Source organism: Ictalurus punctatus, chromosome 16, assembly GCF_001660625.3.
Source record: "Ictalurus punctatus breed USDA103 chromosome 16, Coco_2.0, whole genome shotgun sequence".
Lineage (NCBI taxonomy): Eukaryota > Metazoa > Chordata > Actinopteri > Siluriformes > Ictaluridae > Ictalurus > Ictalurus punctatus.
Genome location: NC_030431.2, coordinates 9,087,501 through 9,101,180, shown reverse-complemented (window position 1 = coordinate 9,101,180; position 13,680 = coordinate 9,087,501). Strand labels below are relative to the sequence as shown.

At 39.5% G+C, this 13,680-nt stretch overlaps 1 protein-coding gene and 1 long non-coding RNA gene across 2 annotated transcripts in view; one reads left to right on the top strand and one right to left on the bottom strand.

The window, feature by feature from the left end:
* The window catches only part of wdr45 (WD repeat domain 45), a 39,021-nt gene that overhangs the window by 19,900 nt on the left and 5,441 nt on the right, over positions 1 to 13,680 (bottom strand). Inside the window, exons 2-6 of the mRNA XM_017489115.3 lie at positions 2,851 to 2,925; positions 2,637 to 2,741; positions 2,410 to 2,515; positions 2,210 to 2,304; positions 2,039 to 2,118 (exon numbers count right to left, since the gene is read on the bottom strand). Of these exons, the coding sequence (XP_017344604.1) occupies positions 2,039 to 2,118; positions 2,210 to 2,304; positions 2,410 to 2,515; positions 2,637 to 2,741; positions 2,851 to 2,925 (461 nt within the window). The remainder of the gene's footprint in view (positions 1 to 2,038; positions 2,119 to 2,209; positions 2,305 to 2,409; positions 2,516 to 2,636; positions 2,742 to 2,850; positions 2,926 to 13,680) is intronic.
* On the top strand, positions 7,409 to 8,847 carry LOC108276951 (uncharacterized). Its single transcript, XR_001815018.3, has 2 exons — positions 7,409 to 7,772; positions 8,251 to 8,847. It is a non-coding gene; the product is annotated as an uncharacterized LOC108276951 (long non-coding RNA).

Sequence of the window (13,680 nt, the reverse complement as noted above, 5' to 3'; positions counted from 1 at the left end):
CTCGTCCTCCTCAAACGGATACTGCGAGCAGTCGATCAGGCTCTACGGGACGAACAGGCCGGGTTTAGAAGCGGTCGGTCGTGCACTGAACAAATCTTTGCTCTCCGAAACATCATTGAACAAAGCTCCGAATATCAGAAACCGCTCTTGGTCAACTTTATAGACTTTAAGAAGGCGTTTGACAGCGTCCACCGGAAATCGCTTTGGAACATCGCACGGCTATATGGCATTCCACAGCGGTTTATCGCCATTTTCCAGAACTTATATCAGGATTCTAGCTGTTGCATCCGGACGGACACAGGTCATACTGCCTTTTTCACCATCGAGACTGGAGTCAGACAGGGCTGCATTCTTTCACCATTCTTTTTCCTCATGATGATGGACTTCGTCATGCGACGAGCACTAACACAGACAGCGTCTGGAATTCCGTGGACAGGCCAGGGACGCCTGACCGACCTGGAATTCGCCGACGATATTGTGCTATTGGCGCAGAATGGGAAAGTCTTACAGGAGATGACCACTAGCCTGGAGCACGAAGCAGCCAAAGTTGGGTTACGGATCAGCACTGACAAGACCAACGTCATGGCCGTCGGCCGGATGACGCCGGTGCGGATCACGGTGAGCAACCAGCTGATCGAAGAAGTCAAACAGTTCACCTACCTTGGCAGCATTGTGGCTACGGATGGTGGGACTAACGTGGATGTCAATCGCAGAATCGGCAGAGCATTTGCAGTCTTCCAACAGCTACAACCGATTTGGGCTAGGCGAACTATCCACACCAACAGCAAACTTCGCCTGTTTAATAGCATCATCATCCCAACCGCCATCTATGCATCTGAAACTTGGAAGAGCTCGAGGGCAGTCATCCACAAGCTGAATGTGTTTCAACAACGATGCCTGAGAAGAATACTCGGTGTATCATACCGTGATCGTATTTCAAATGAAGAAATTCTAAGAAGAACAAACTCCCGCAGCCTGGCAGAAATGGTCGTAGAGCGAAGAATGCGCTTTGCAGGACACATTCTACGGATGTCTGACCACCGCCACGCAAAGATCGCGCTGCGCTGGACGCCGCCACGAGGGAAGAGAAGAGTAGGGCGGCCGCGGAATACTTGGCGACGAACGTTCATGGAGGATCTACGAGCGCTCGATGTCAAGTGGGAAGATGTGGAAATCGACGCTTCCGACCGAGCCCGCTGGCGAATGCTTGTTGCCCGATGCGCCCCGCTGCGCGGACGGAACTAACTAACTAACTAACTAACATAGTATAAGTGTCACAAACCTCGAAAGGGCACGGAAGCAGGAGCGGGCGGCGGGGGTAGAGCGTAGAATTGGGAAGTTCAAGAAACGTAGTCGTAGGGTAAACAAGGGTCAAGCGATCGGGCGAACAATACAAACGGGGATAGGCAGAAAGCGTAGTCGAGACAGAAAACAAGGGTCGAGGATCACGAGAAACAAACAAACTAGAACGGCTTGGTAACGCAGAGAAACGAGCTACTGAGCATATACTTCGCGAATAAACTGGGTGAATGACTTCCCTAAATACTAGCGGTGAATGTGTGTGATTGGTGCCAGGTGTGACTGATCAGAACTCCGGGGATGGTGAATAACCGAGCTGTGACAATAAGTATGCAAATATTTCTGGACCTGACTGTACTGTGATTGTTCTGGGTTCCCATGCTACTGACCTGTTCCCCTGTATAACTGCGCTTGATCATACAATATTAGCCTTTGACAGTCGCTGTTGAAACGTGATTCCCTCAAGTGAGCATGCATGAACCAGCTATTAATTGCTGGCTTTATGCTAGCCCTACAAGCCACATAATCAGACTTTGTTGCCCATTTCATTGTAAATTTGATGGGAAAATAGAAATTAAGCTATTCAATTTGAATACTCTAAGCTGATAATCATTAACAGAATTTCTTTTTATTGCTCATCACTTCTTCAAAACACACAAGATACACATATGTATACACATATATGGTCCAGAACATAGTAATCAGAGTAATGACAGACCAAAATGCTCCCGCCACTTACCACCAACTGTAAACTACCACATTTGTGTCCAGGGAAAACCAATAATTGCTTCTCCAAACTGGGACACATATTGCATAGACCTAAGAAAAGTTAACATTGGATGCTTTAGTTATAAAAGATACTCAACACTCAAGAGCTTGGTTTAAATGCACACATGAACTTAAAAAATACCTTTGGGATTATCTCGTGTGTCAAATTCAAAGAGTTTCACAGGGTTGTCTGGGAAACTATATACATAGATCCTGTTCTTCAAGGCAATGATGATTCTTTACATAAAATCAAAAAGAAATTTAACCATATGTCCACATCATTACACTGAAATACAAAGTCTTACCTCAGACACACACAAAACAGACTTGACTTGTTCTTACTTGTCATGCCTCATGCGTACCGCTAGAACTGGCTTTGTGAATGTGAACTCTAGGACTAATTTATCCTTGGCATCTCTGACCTCATGAGCATCATCCCAGATTAACACTGCATTAAGAAAAAGTTAGGTAAAACACATTTCCAGTAAATTTGAAAACCTCAAAAAGGCAAAAAAGGCAAGAGAATTGTATAGAGATGTCAAAAGATGTGAAAAAGCACATAAGCATACCAGATATCTCTGAAAACTTTGGGTTAACACCCCCACCCACCACAGCCAAGAGGTTTGAACGATGTAGCATAGAACAGTGAATAATGCTGCCAACCTGTTCATGGTCTGTAATAATAAACAACTAAATTAATAATAAACATGTCAAAAAAAAAAGAAATAAAAAATAAAAAGACAAAAAAAAAATGGACAGGCTGAAAAAAATAGAGCTTCTCACCCAAGTGTCCTTTTTCCATGAGGGGTTCAACATTGTAAATTCGAACTCCAGTCTCCATGGCACAACAGAAACAACCTAACAAGGAATAATGTTAGAAAAGCAAACACATTCACACATATTTGACAAACAAAATCTCACTTTAAAATAGGAAAAAACCCAAAACATCAAAAGCAAAAATAATGTGCCAAGAGTAATTTGAATATCTTTAGCAGAGCTCTACCACACTTCAAGCCATGCTATGATAGGAAAAATAACAGCGTGCGAATTATATGGAGGGGTGGGGGAGGGAGGGGGTGTCTGACCAGGGCCAGTTCTAGACATTTGGAGGCCCACACTTTAATTTCACTTAGGGGTGTACTCACTTTTGTTCCCAGCAGTTTAGACATTAATGGCTGTGTGTTGAGCAAAACACACAGAGCAAAACACTCTGTTTAGAGTGTTTTGCTCCGCTTAGAGAGACCGAACTAGCTACATTAATCTCTTCAGCCAATTCATCAACTTGCATACTAGATCCCGTACCTACATGTTTGTTTAAACAGATTTGTCCAGGAGTAATCGAACCATTTTAAATGTAATCAATTCTTCCCTAAGCACTGGCTATGTACCTAAATCACTTAAATTAGCAGTTATTAATCCCTTGATTAAAAAACCTGATCTTGACCCGTCTCAATTGTCCAGCTATAGACCACTATCAAATCTCCCCTTCATCTCTAAGATTTTAGAAAAGGTTGTAGCGAAGCAGTTATGGTCATACATAGATAGGAATAACATTCATGAAATGTATCAGTCAGGATTTAGACCTCATCATAGCACAGAGACAGCGTTAGTTAAAGTAGTAAATGACCTTCTACTGACCTACGATCAGGGTTGTGTCTCGCTGCTTGTGTTACCCGACCTTAGTGCAGCATTTGATACTATAGATCACACTATTCTCCTTGATAGATTAGAAAATGTTGTTGGTATTAAGGGAACAGTCCTCTCCTGGCTCAGGTCTTATCTGACCGATCGTTATCAGTTCGTAGATGTAAATGGTGATTTCTCCATGCGTACTGAAGTTACTTTTGGAGTTCCACAGGGTTCTGTTTTAGGCCCACTGCTCTTTACTTTATATATGCTACCCCTAGATCAAATTATTCGTAAACATGGAATTAGCTTCCACTGTTATGCTGATGATACACAGTTGTATGTTTCAGCAAAGCCAGAGGACAGACAGAAGCTTAGTAAAGTTGAGGATTGTGTAAAGGACATTAGACATTGGATGTTAACTAATTTCCTTCTACTTAATTCTGATAAAACAGAAATACTTTTATTAGGCCAACGTGTCGCTAGAAGTAATCTTTCTGATCACTTGGTTACTCTGGATGGTCTTTCTGTTTCATCATGTACAGCAGTTAAAGACCTTGGAATGATTATTATATACTCCAGCCTATCATTTGATGCTCATGTAGATAATATTACTAGGATAGCTTTCTTTCATCTCAGAAATATTTCTAAAATAAGAAACATATTGTCACTACATGATGTGGAAATACTAGTTCATGCATTCGTCACCTCTAGATTAGATTACTGTAATGCCTTACTGTCTGGATGTTCCAGTAGGAATATAAATAAGCTCCAGTTAGTCCAGAATGCAGCTGCTAGAGTCCTAACTAGAACTAGAAGATACGACCATATCACACCGATATTATCAATACTGCATTGGCTCCCAGTAAAATCTTGCATTAACTATAAAATACTTTTGTTAACCTATAAAAGCACTAAACGGTCTTGCGCCACAATATCTAAGCGACCTTTTGGTTTTATATGATTCGCCACGCCTACTTAGATCAAAAGATGCAGGCTATTTGACGGTACCTCGAATAGTGAAGGCTACAGCAGAGGGGAGAGCTTTCGCTTATAAGTCTAGGCTTAAAACGTATTTGTTTACTCAAGGCTACCCTGACTAGATTCTGTTCTACTACTTCGCAGTCATAATAATCTTTTTTCTCCCTCTCTCCTTTCGCCGAGCCCCACACGAATTTATGGAGATACTAGAGATCCAGATCCTTTCTGCCTCTGGATGGAGCTCAAATCTTCTCTAATTCCAGACTGCTGGGACTACGGCTGCTCCTAAGGCCATACAGACTTCATATAAATCCACAATGAACTTTTTCACATTATCTGTTGTTACCCAGATGAGGATGGGTTCCCTTCTGAGTCGGGTTCCTCTCAAGGGTTCTTCCTCTTAAAACATCTTAAGGAGTTTTTCCATGCCACCGTCGCCACTTAGTGGCTTGCTCAGTTGGGATAAATTCACACCTTTAATATCTGTATACCATGTTGATATTTCTGTAAAGCTCCTTTGAGGCAATGTCTATTGTAAAAAGCGCTATACAAATAAAATTGAATTGAAAATTGTTGAGTTATTTTGAGGGCACAGCAAATTTACACTGTTACACAAGCTGTACACTCACTACTTTACATTATAGCAAAGTTTCATTTCTTCAGTGTTGTCACATGAAAAGATATACTCAAATATTTGCAAAAATGTGAGGGGTGTACTCACTTTTGTGAGATACTGTATATATATAATTTTATAGTATTTATGCATTATTTTTTATGGATGCACAAAAAGCACCGAATTAAACTGCAGTCCTAAATTAAGAATAAAATTCACTTTCACTGCACCTTGTGGTTTCTGTTACTCACTGACTTTAGGAATATTATTTTTCTTGCGTTTACTTTTGATCATAGTATTTTAATTAGACATTACAGATCTTACTCGCGCTCCCTCTCTGTATCACCGCATCTACACAGCGCGTGATCAGCAATGGGGCCTCGTTACTAACATCACTTCCGTTATAATAAACGACAGAATTTACACTGCAAGTGCGCAAATACAGCATTTAATGACAAACTTACATTAAACTAAACCTTTTAAACATCTTACACCAGTTTCCCCAACCCCTTAGACACAGTGGAGCATTTTGGTTTGTCCTCGTGCATCAGTTTGATTTCCACGGTGTTTAAAATGCTCCGCTTAGAGGACTAGGAAGTTGCACACTTTCTTCCTCAGTCACGTGATGATTTCGCCTCATTCTGCTGGTGACTGAGGTCATGTTGGGAATAAAAGGTAATGCTGACAGAAAGTAAACTGAAGAAAGTCATCGTCCGTGACTCTGGGTGTCTGCCAAAGCCAGCAGCGTCACATTACGTGCTTATGATGTCATGCGCCGTCAACTAGGAAGCGGCTCACACTTCCGGTTAGTTAAAAAAAAAAAAAAAAAAAAACACTAATGTTCCATATTACCTTTCTAAAATTCATACACTAGACGGTAGAGTACATAGTGCATAGTATAAGTGCTTACACTTACACTATGCGTAGTATATCATTTGGGACATAACTTTAGTATTTACTCTCCGATGTGTGTTTTTGGAACAGAAGTAACGTAGGGAGTAAATGTACACCGTGCTGCACGCAGACCTACTAATCGATAATGAGTTTCGTTGACAACGATTTTCATAATCGATTATTATCGATTTTATCGGTTAGTTGTTGCAGCCCTAAAATGTACAATACATATGTATATAATGCATATAATATATACATACACACATGTACTGTGCACGCGCGTGTATATATATGTATATATATATATATATATATATATATATATATATATATATATATATATAGTGGCTGCAACAACTAACGGATAATTAATATAATCGATATAATCGGTCTGTGACGTCACTTCACAATGATCAAAAACACATTTCTATGAATAAAACACATCTGAAAAACAGCGGAGGTCACAGAGTTAGCTGCTGCACGAAAAGTGCACGATCCAGGTCGTCCAAAATATGAGGTTTTATATTAAACCCATAAACCCCGACACTTATCGGACATTTTCTATTAGTATAAACAAAGGAATTATTTTATTGCTGCAGTTCTGGTATAAGATTAGTCAGGACACTGGTGGCTTTCCGTGTGTGCAGTTTCATGACTGTGTGCTTAACTGATGGTGAGCAGGGGAATGGGAAAGGGTCCCCTTTTGAGTTTGAGTCCCCTGCTGGGCAAACAATTCACACCTCTCCACGAAAACACAGACAGAGATAAATCGGAGAGCACAACTAAAGCTTTTTTGATAGTAAAACACCATACACAACTGCCACAATAAAATTATAACATTTAAACCAAAGATCGGACTTGTATAAACGTTTACTACCTTACATTACCTACATAGACGAAAATCCAGTTCGCTCGCGGTTTTATAAATCATGCACATTTCCATCGGTATAAAGTCCATCAGCTTTATTGAAGAAAGCAAACACAAAGTTCCACATTTAGTCACAAATGTCCTCTTCAAAATGCATTAAGTGTTTTGGTATCCCACCCCTCTGGAATTTAGTAATTAGGCATAAACAGAACTGAGACACATACTAAAAAAAAAAAGCTAATCTGCTTTGGTTATGCTGAACAACCCGCCTCCTAAATTTTAATCGGGCAGTCTAACTTGATTGACCATTTGTAGATACTTCTAGCTTTCAAACAAGCCCAAACTCGACATGACTCGACTCAGAGGCTGAGAAAATCAAAACCGTAATCAGCACAACTAAACCTTTTACACGTGCAGCCACTGGTCTTGAGTTGTGTCAGCGGGTACAGGCCAATCAGCAAAGCGCTACAGGGCCGTGCAGAGAAACTATCAGGAAATGGCAGCTCCGCTCTAGCGGTCTTCCTGCAACACTTTATACAGCAAGTTTTTGCATGTTTGGCAGTTTTTTTTTCTGATCGCTAGTTTTCTACTGGTTTTTCGCTCAGCGTGCGATTTATCTGAGTCTTATTTCGGAGTGGCTCTTTTTTTTTTTTTTTTTGGAGGCAGAAGGTGTGGATTGAGTTGAGGAGTATTCCAGCATAGAGTGGGCACGGTCCTTGGCAGGTACGTAAATTATGTTGCTTTCTTTTTTTTAATTATACATTTTGCTTGTAGTATGGAAATGTATTTTTTATTTATTTATTTTTTGCATGCATGCAGTATGAAATTCTTGAGTTTTGCATGCAACACGGCAGAAAAATTTCCACATGCAATACGGCGGTGTATGTTTTCTATATGCAATATTGGGCAGCTGTGGATCAATTCTCTGTGTGTGTATGGGTCACAGTGTAAAGCGCTTTGGATAAAAGCAGTATACAAGTGCGCCATTTAACACGGCAGTGTTTTTCTACATGCAACACGGCACTCCGTTTTTTATAATAAACAAAGACAAATGCACCAGCATGGGTTATATAGAATATTATACATAATATGTATAATTATTATTATATAAATGACATTTTAGTATTTACTATGGGTGATTTTTGGGTACTTATTGTACCCTTATTGGGTACTTCGTATTCATGATTATTTATTGTTACAGAGAAGAAAAATGCTCCTGAACCTCCTCACACTTCTTCTGATGCCTTCTCCCACAACACCCACATGGAGATTTCCGCTGCAAAATTGACGGCTCTATCTACCCCCCCAGAGAAGTCAGAGGAGAGGGGTCACTCGTGTGTCCATCATTTGAGCCAGTAGGAGAGCAAGTGCTCCTTCACCTGGGGCTCAGGCACTATTTTTAATAAAACATTATATTTTATAAGTATGTTTCAGACTTTTGTGTGTGTGTGTGTGAAATTACACATTGTGTAACAGAGTTCGTGCTACTGCCATTTGTTTTCATTTTGTGCCATTTGGAGAGGTTATTTTTGTGCCTTTAAAAAAAAAAGTTTGCTATTTCTAGAAGTCTGCAATTTTTAAAGGCTTTGTGCCTTTTAGAGAGGTTTTATGTCATTTAGAGACGTTTGCTGACATTTGGAGAGGTTTTTAACCTGCATTTGGATAACCTTACACACAATTTCAGTGGTTAGAGATAACTTCCTCATATTTTGGGTGTTCATGGACAAGGACTTGGGGCATCTTTGAGACCAGGAGTGGGGTTGACCTCAACATTTGCTGTGAAGATATAACACACACAGTATCTCACAAAAGTGAGTACACCCCTTACTACCCTTAGTAAATGGCTAATTGGACCCAATTTGGACATTTTCACTTAGGGGTATACTCACTTTTGTTGCCAGTGGTTTAGATATTAATGGCTGTGTGTTGAGTTATTTTGAGGGGACAGCAAATTTACACTGCTACACAAGCTGTACACTCACTTTACATTGTAGTAAAGTTTCATTTCTTCAGTGTTGTCACATGAAAAGATATACTCAAATATTTACAAAAATGTGAGGGGTGTACTCACTTTTGTCAGATTGTGTGTGTGTGTATGTATGTGTGTGTGTGTGTATATATACGTGTGTGTGTGTATATATATATATATATATATATATATATATATATATATATATATATATATATATATATATATATATATATATATATATATATATATATAAAAAATTTTATAGTATTTATGCATTATTTTTTATGGATGCACAAAAAGCACTGAATTAAACTACAGTCCTAAATTAAGAATAAAAATTCACTTTCACTGCATCAATCAAACAGCATGCAATAGAAAGGAAGCGCAATAACCGACTAAAATATTCATTTTGATCAAATATTATTTGATGCTATATTTAGCTTTATTTAGAAACAAAAGTAATTGTGTTTTTTATGAGGAGAGCAGTGTTTTTTTTTTTAATTAGGTTGTGCTTTTGTTTTTCTTTTTTAGCATTTTTAATATAGTGATTAAGAGTAAGACAAAGGGAACAAACATAAGGCAATGTTTTTTTTAATGACAAGAAAAGAAAGTACATATATACTACTTCTTTTAAGGCATTCATGGCAATATTTGTCTCAAAGCTGAACAGCACTGTATGAATTATAGCATTTAAAGGGCTGCATTCATGTGCAGTTTTAAGGATACAGCACATTGGTTCATTGAAGCATGCATAAGCATTACACAAATTAGTTAATCTGGGCAAACTGACACCCCCGGAAGTCAATGTATAATTCGCACACTGAAAAATAATACACCTCTGGATGGTAACTTCAACTCTGATGAAACATTTGGACCAAACTTCAACTCTAAGTAATAAGTAACTCTTCAAAACTAAGTAATGTTGACTTGAGGAAGTCAACATACTGATTTGCTTTATAAGCTTTTTTTTTAATTATTAATATTCATCTGAGCGCCAAAAAATTCAATCGTATCTCCTCCTAATGCAGTGGTTCTCAACACTCACACAGTGGTTCTCAGAGATCGGAAGGGGGATGCAAATTGTTTAAGAAAAAAAAACAGACAGGGCATCATTTGGGTACACTGTACATTTTATTGTTTTTCAAATAGAATGTACATAAATGAAAAACCCTGCATTCCCTCTCCCTCTACATTTTCTTTTTGCTGGGGATAGGTGGAGCTTAGTCTGCCTTTTATCTAGCTGTCAGTGAGACCAGTGTTACCAAATTAGCCCCCCCTTTTTTTTAATAGATAAAAAATAAAATAAAATAAAATAAAACGTGCCTAACGACAAATCTAGCGACTTTTTGGACAAACCTTAGCAACTTTCCAAATGTTGCCAGTACCGTCCTGTAAGCATGAGGTCTTGCTTTCTCTCTGCGTCTGCTCTGATCAGTGGGTGCCTGAGAGCCGGAGCAGCACATTCCTTTGATCGCACGGCAGCTGACATAGACGTGAGTTTAGTTACTAAAAGGTTAAGAACCTCTGTCCTAGGGCTAGGGTCAGACGTTCAGCCTGTTCTGACTCAAGTTACTATATCTTTTTGAAGTGATCAGAATACAGAAGCTCAAAGTGGCCAAAATTCCCATCGACTTCCATTAAAAATTTCTCACCGTTATGACACGTTGAGCTTTCAAGCTACTTTCACCAAACTCGGTCCTTCAGACCAGTCTGGTCAGGCTCTATTTTTCAAATTGATCGGACCCCTGGTTTTCCCGTTGCAGATGATAAAAGTCCCAAAAACTGCCATTCACTTACATTGAGGGAATGTTCAGAGCCTGGCTCCAATTGTCAACACACACACCTGAGTGCACACAGCCTGAAGCCTAAAAGTATTGGAACACCATTTAGGCACAAAAGTATTGGGAAACAGTCCAGCTCTAAAAGTATTGGGACACCACCTGGCTCCCAATCTTTTGTCTTTCCTTCTTAGAACTGCAAATTACCTTCAGATTTCAAACTGATTGATAACTATTTTAAAGGGGTTGTATGATGCTATTTTTGTTTTCCTTTAGTGTGGAACATATCCATTTGTGCATGTATAAGATCTGTAAAGTTACAAAATTCAGTCTCCCACAAAGGGATTTATTCTATCGAACAGAGAATACTGCTCCAGACCTGCCCAAAATGCCTCGATCCAAGTCCAGATATTACTTCCACAAATGTCCACGTCACTATTTGAAATATTACTATAATCCTTCCTAGGCACGAAGAAATAAGGTGAGGCTTCAGTGAATTGTGTTGGCGCGATGTTGTGTAGACACTGTATGTTCTGATGCGAAAGCAAAACAGTGATTAACATTTATTTATAACCCTGTTCCTTAGTAGTACAACCCAAAAGTGTATTTGTGTACAGTGCATTTTACAGAGGACAGCTTCTTGAACCTGGGAAAGTACACCTCAGGCTATACGTGAAGGCTACTCCTGAAAAATGGGGCAACTCCCACTTTGCTTGGACAATCTTGCGCTTCTGAATCAGAACCTGCAAGTTTGTTTGATTATTTTATGAAGTATCTGCTATTGACTGTTCAAATGTGGAGGTTTGTGTTGTGGCCCAGGGCTCAGTTGTGGACATCAGCTAACGTGCTAGCTAAAGTTATTATGTTGAAGTAGTTTTAATACTCAGCTGTGGGAATTTTTATCCTGTTAACGTGCACAGTAATGCATATCGTTTGTCGTTCTTATGATCTTCACAATTGATCAAGTGCATAAAGTTCAATTACAGTGAAGAAGACAAATTAAACAGTTATAACAGTGTATCTGAAAGCTAAGAGTTACAAAAAAAAAAAACTTACCACTATGAAAAGTTTTGCTCAAGTCGTGCTTGCAAAGTTGGTTCCAATTGTTCTGCTTGATAATCTGCATTTTCTGAATCTGACTCAGGCTCGAACTGATACGGTAAAACCGATGACATTAAATGTGCTTAGAAGGGTGGGATGCAAAATGGCGCTGTAGAGTGAACACGTGTTTTTGCGAGCTGCGTGGCAGGTCTCGGTTATCTATAAATGTTTCCTTTTCATTTAATCAGAGGATTGGCTATGTGACTAGCTTTGTTTTAGTAGGATGAATCTTAATAATTTTACTAAACCGTCAGGTATTTCACTGAGAAGCGCTAAAGAAAATAAATAAATTGCACTTAGGAACACGCAAAGGGCAACAGCCATGACCACAGATAGCATCATCGCTACAGCTCAGGTAATACCCGGCGAAGAAGCCATAAAATTTACCTCTGACGACCCTGCTAACAAGCCCGTCACCGACCCTAACCTTATACAAGCTATGAAGAGCATGGCGGATGAAATAGTGGCAATGATTGACGCTAAGATCTCGACAGTCCTTGAAGCGACAGATAACCAGTGTATAAAATTCAAAGCACTGTACAGCGAGTTCAAGAAACAGAGGACAGAATCGAGGTGACTGAATCTATCTGCACTGCAGGTGAAACCAAGATTCAAGTCCTGGAAAAACTATTGAGTGATTTAAATGAGCAGGTAGACGATTTAGAGAATCATGGAACATGTACTGTATGTATTATCAGCTTACCGGAGGATACAGAGGGTTCTAATCCACTCAAGTTCTTCGAGAAATGAATTCCGGATACTTGGACACGAAGGCGGGTAAATCGAAACTAGAAAGAGTCCATCGCTCCCTTTCTACAAAGCTGTTCAAGGCCGCAGTCCTCAACCGGTCATCATTCGATTTCACAATTTCCAAGACAAGCAAAGAGTGATGGCTGCTGCCAGTAAATGCTTCACTCTCAACAGTAAGCAAACATCTTCGCATCATGCGGACATCCCGGAAATTTTGTTCTACAATGATTACTCAGCAGCTGTGGTGCAGAAGAGAAGAGCATTTAACAAGGGTAAAATTCATCTTCGAGGGCTGCAAATGGATTATGCATTACTCTACCCTGCCACACTTAGTGTAACAGTCGGCCAGACACGCAAGAAATTCACTTCTCCGGAGGAGGTGGCAGTTTTTCTCGACTCCCGACAAGTGCCTGCTTAGATACAGCGTAATTTTCCTGTAATTTTCCATGGACTTTGAATTACATTTCCTGTTCTATTATTGCAAGAAGAGACTGACTGTGGAGCTTTGCCGAAGCCTGAATTATGTGGTGCTGATTTTCGGTGAAACGTGTGTTTGTCTCCTCACAACAAGGTTTGTTTGGAAGCCCTTGTGAGATAGTTGAAAGGGTGGTTCCCCTGTTTTTTATTTTCTGTTATTTGTGCTTCATGTGTACTATAGTTCTTGTAAATGTTTTCTGTTTTTGTTTAGTTCGGCATAGTTCTGTTTTAGGTCACTATGTGTACCGCTCAAAGATGTTTAGGTACAGCTGTTTCTCGACTGAGGTTTATGACAATGGATAACACACACCGTATTTGTAATTGGAACGTCATGGGAATTCATAATCCTATAAAAAGGAAGGTTTTGTCAAATATCAGAAAAAAGAAGACTGCTATTACAAGAAACACATTTAGGCAAAAAGGAACATTTAAAACTAAAACAGGGATGATATAAATCAAGTATACTTCTCATCCTTTTCATCAAAAAGTAGAGGAGTGACACTATTGATCAGAACAGACATACCACTGAACGTTGTCAAACTGATAGAGGATG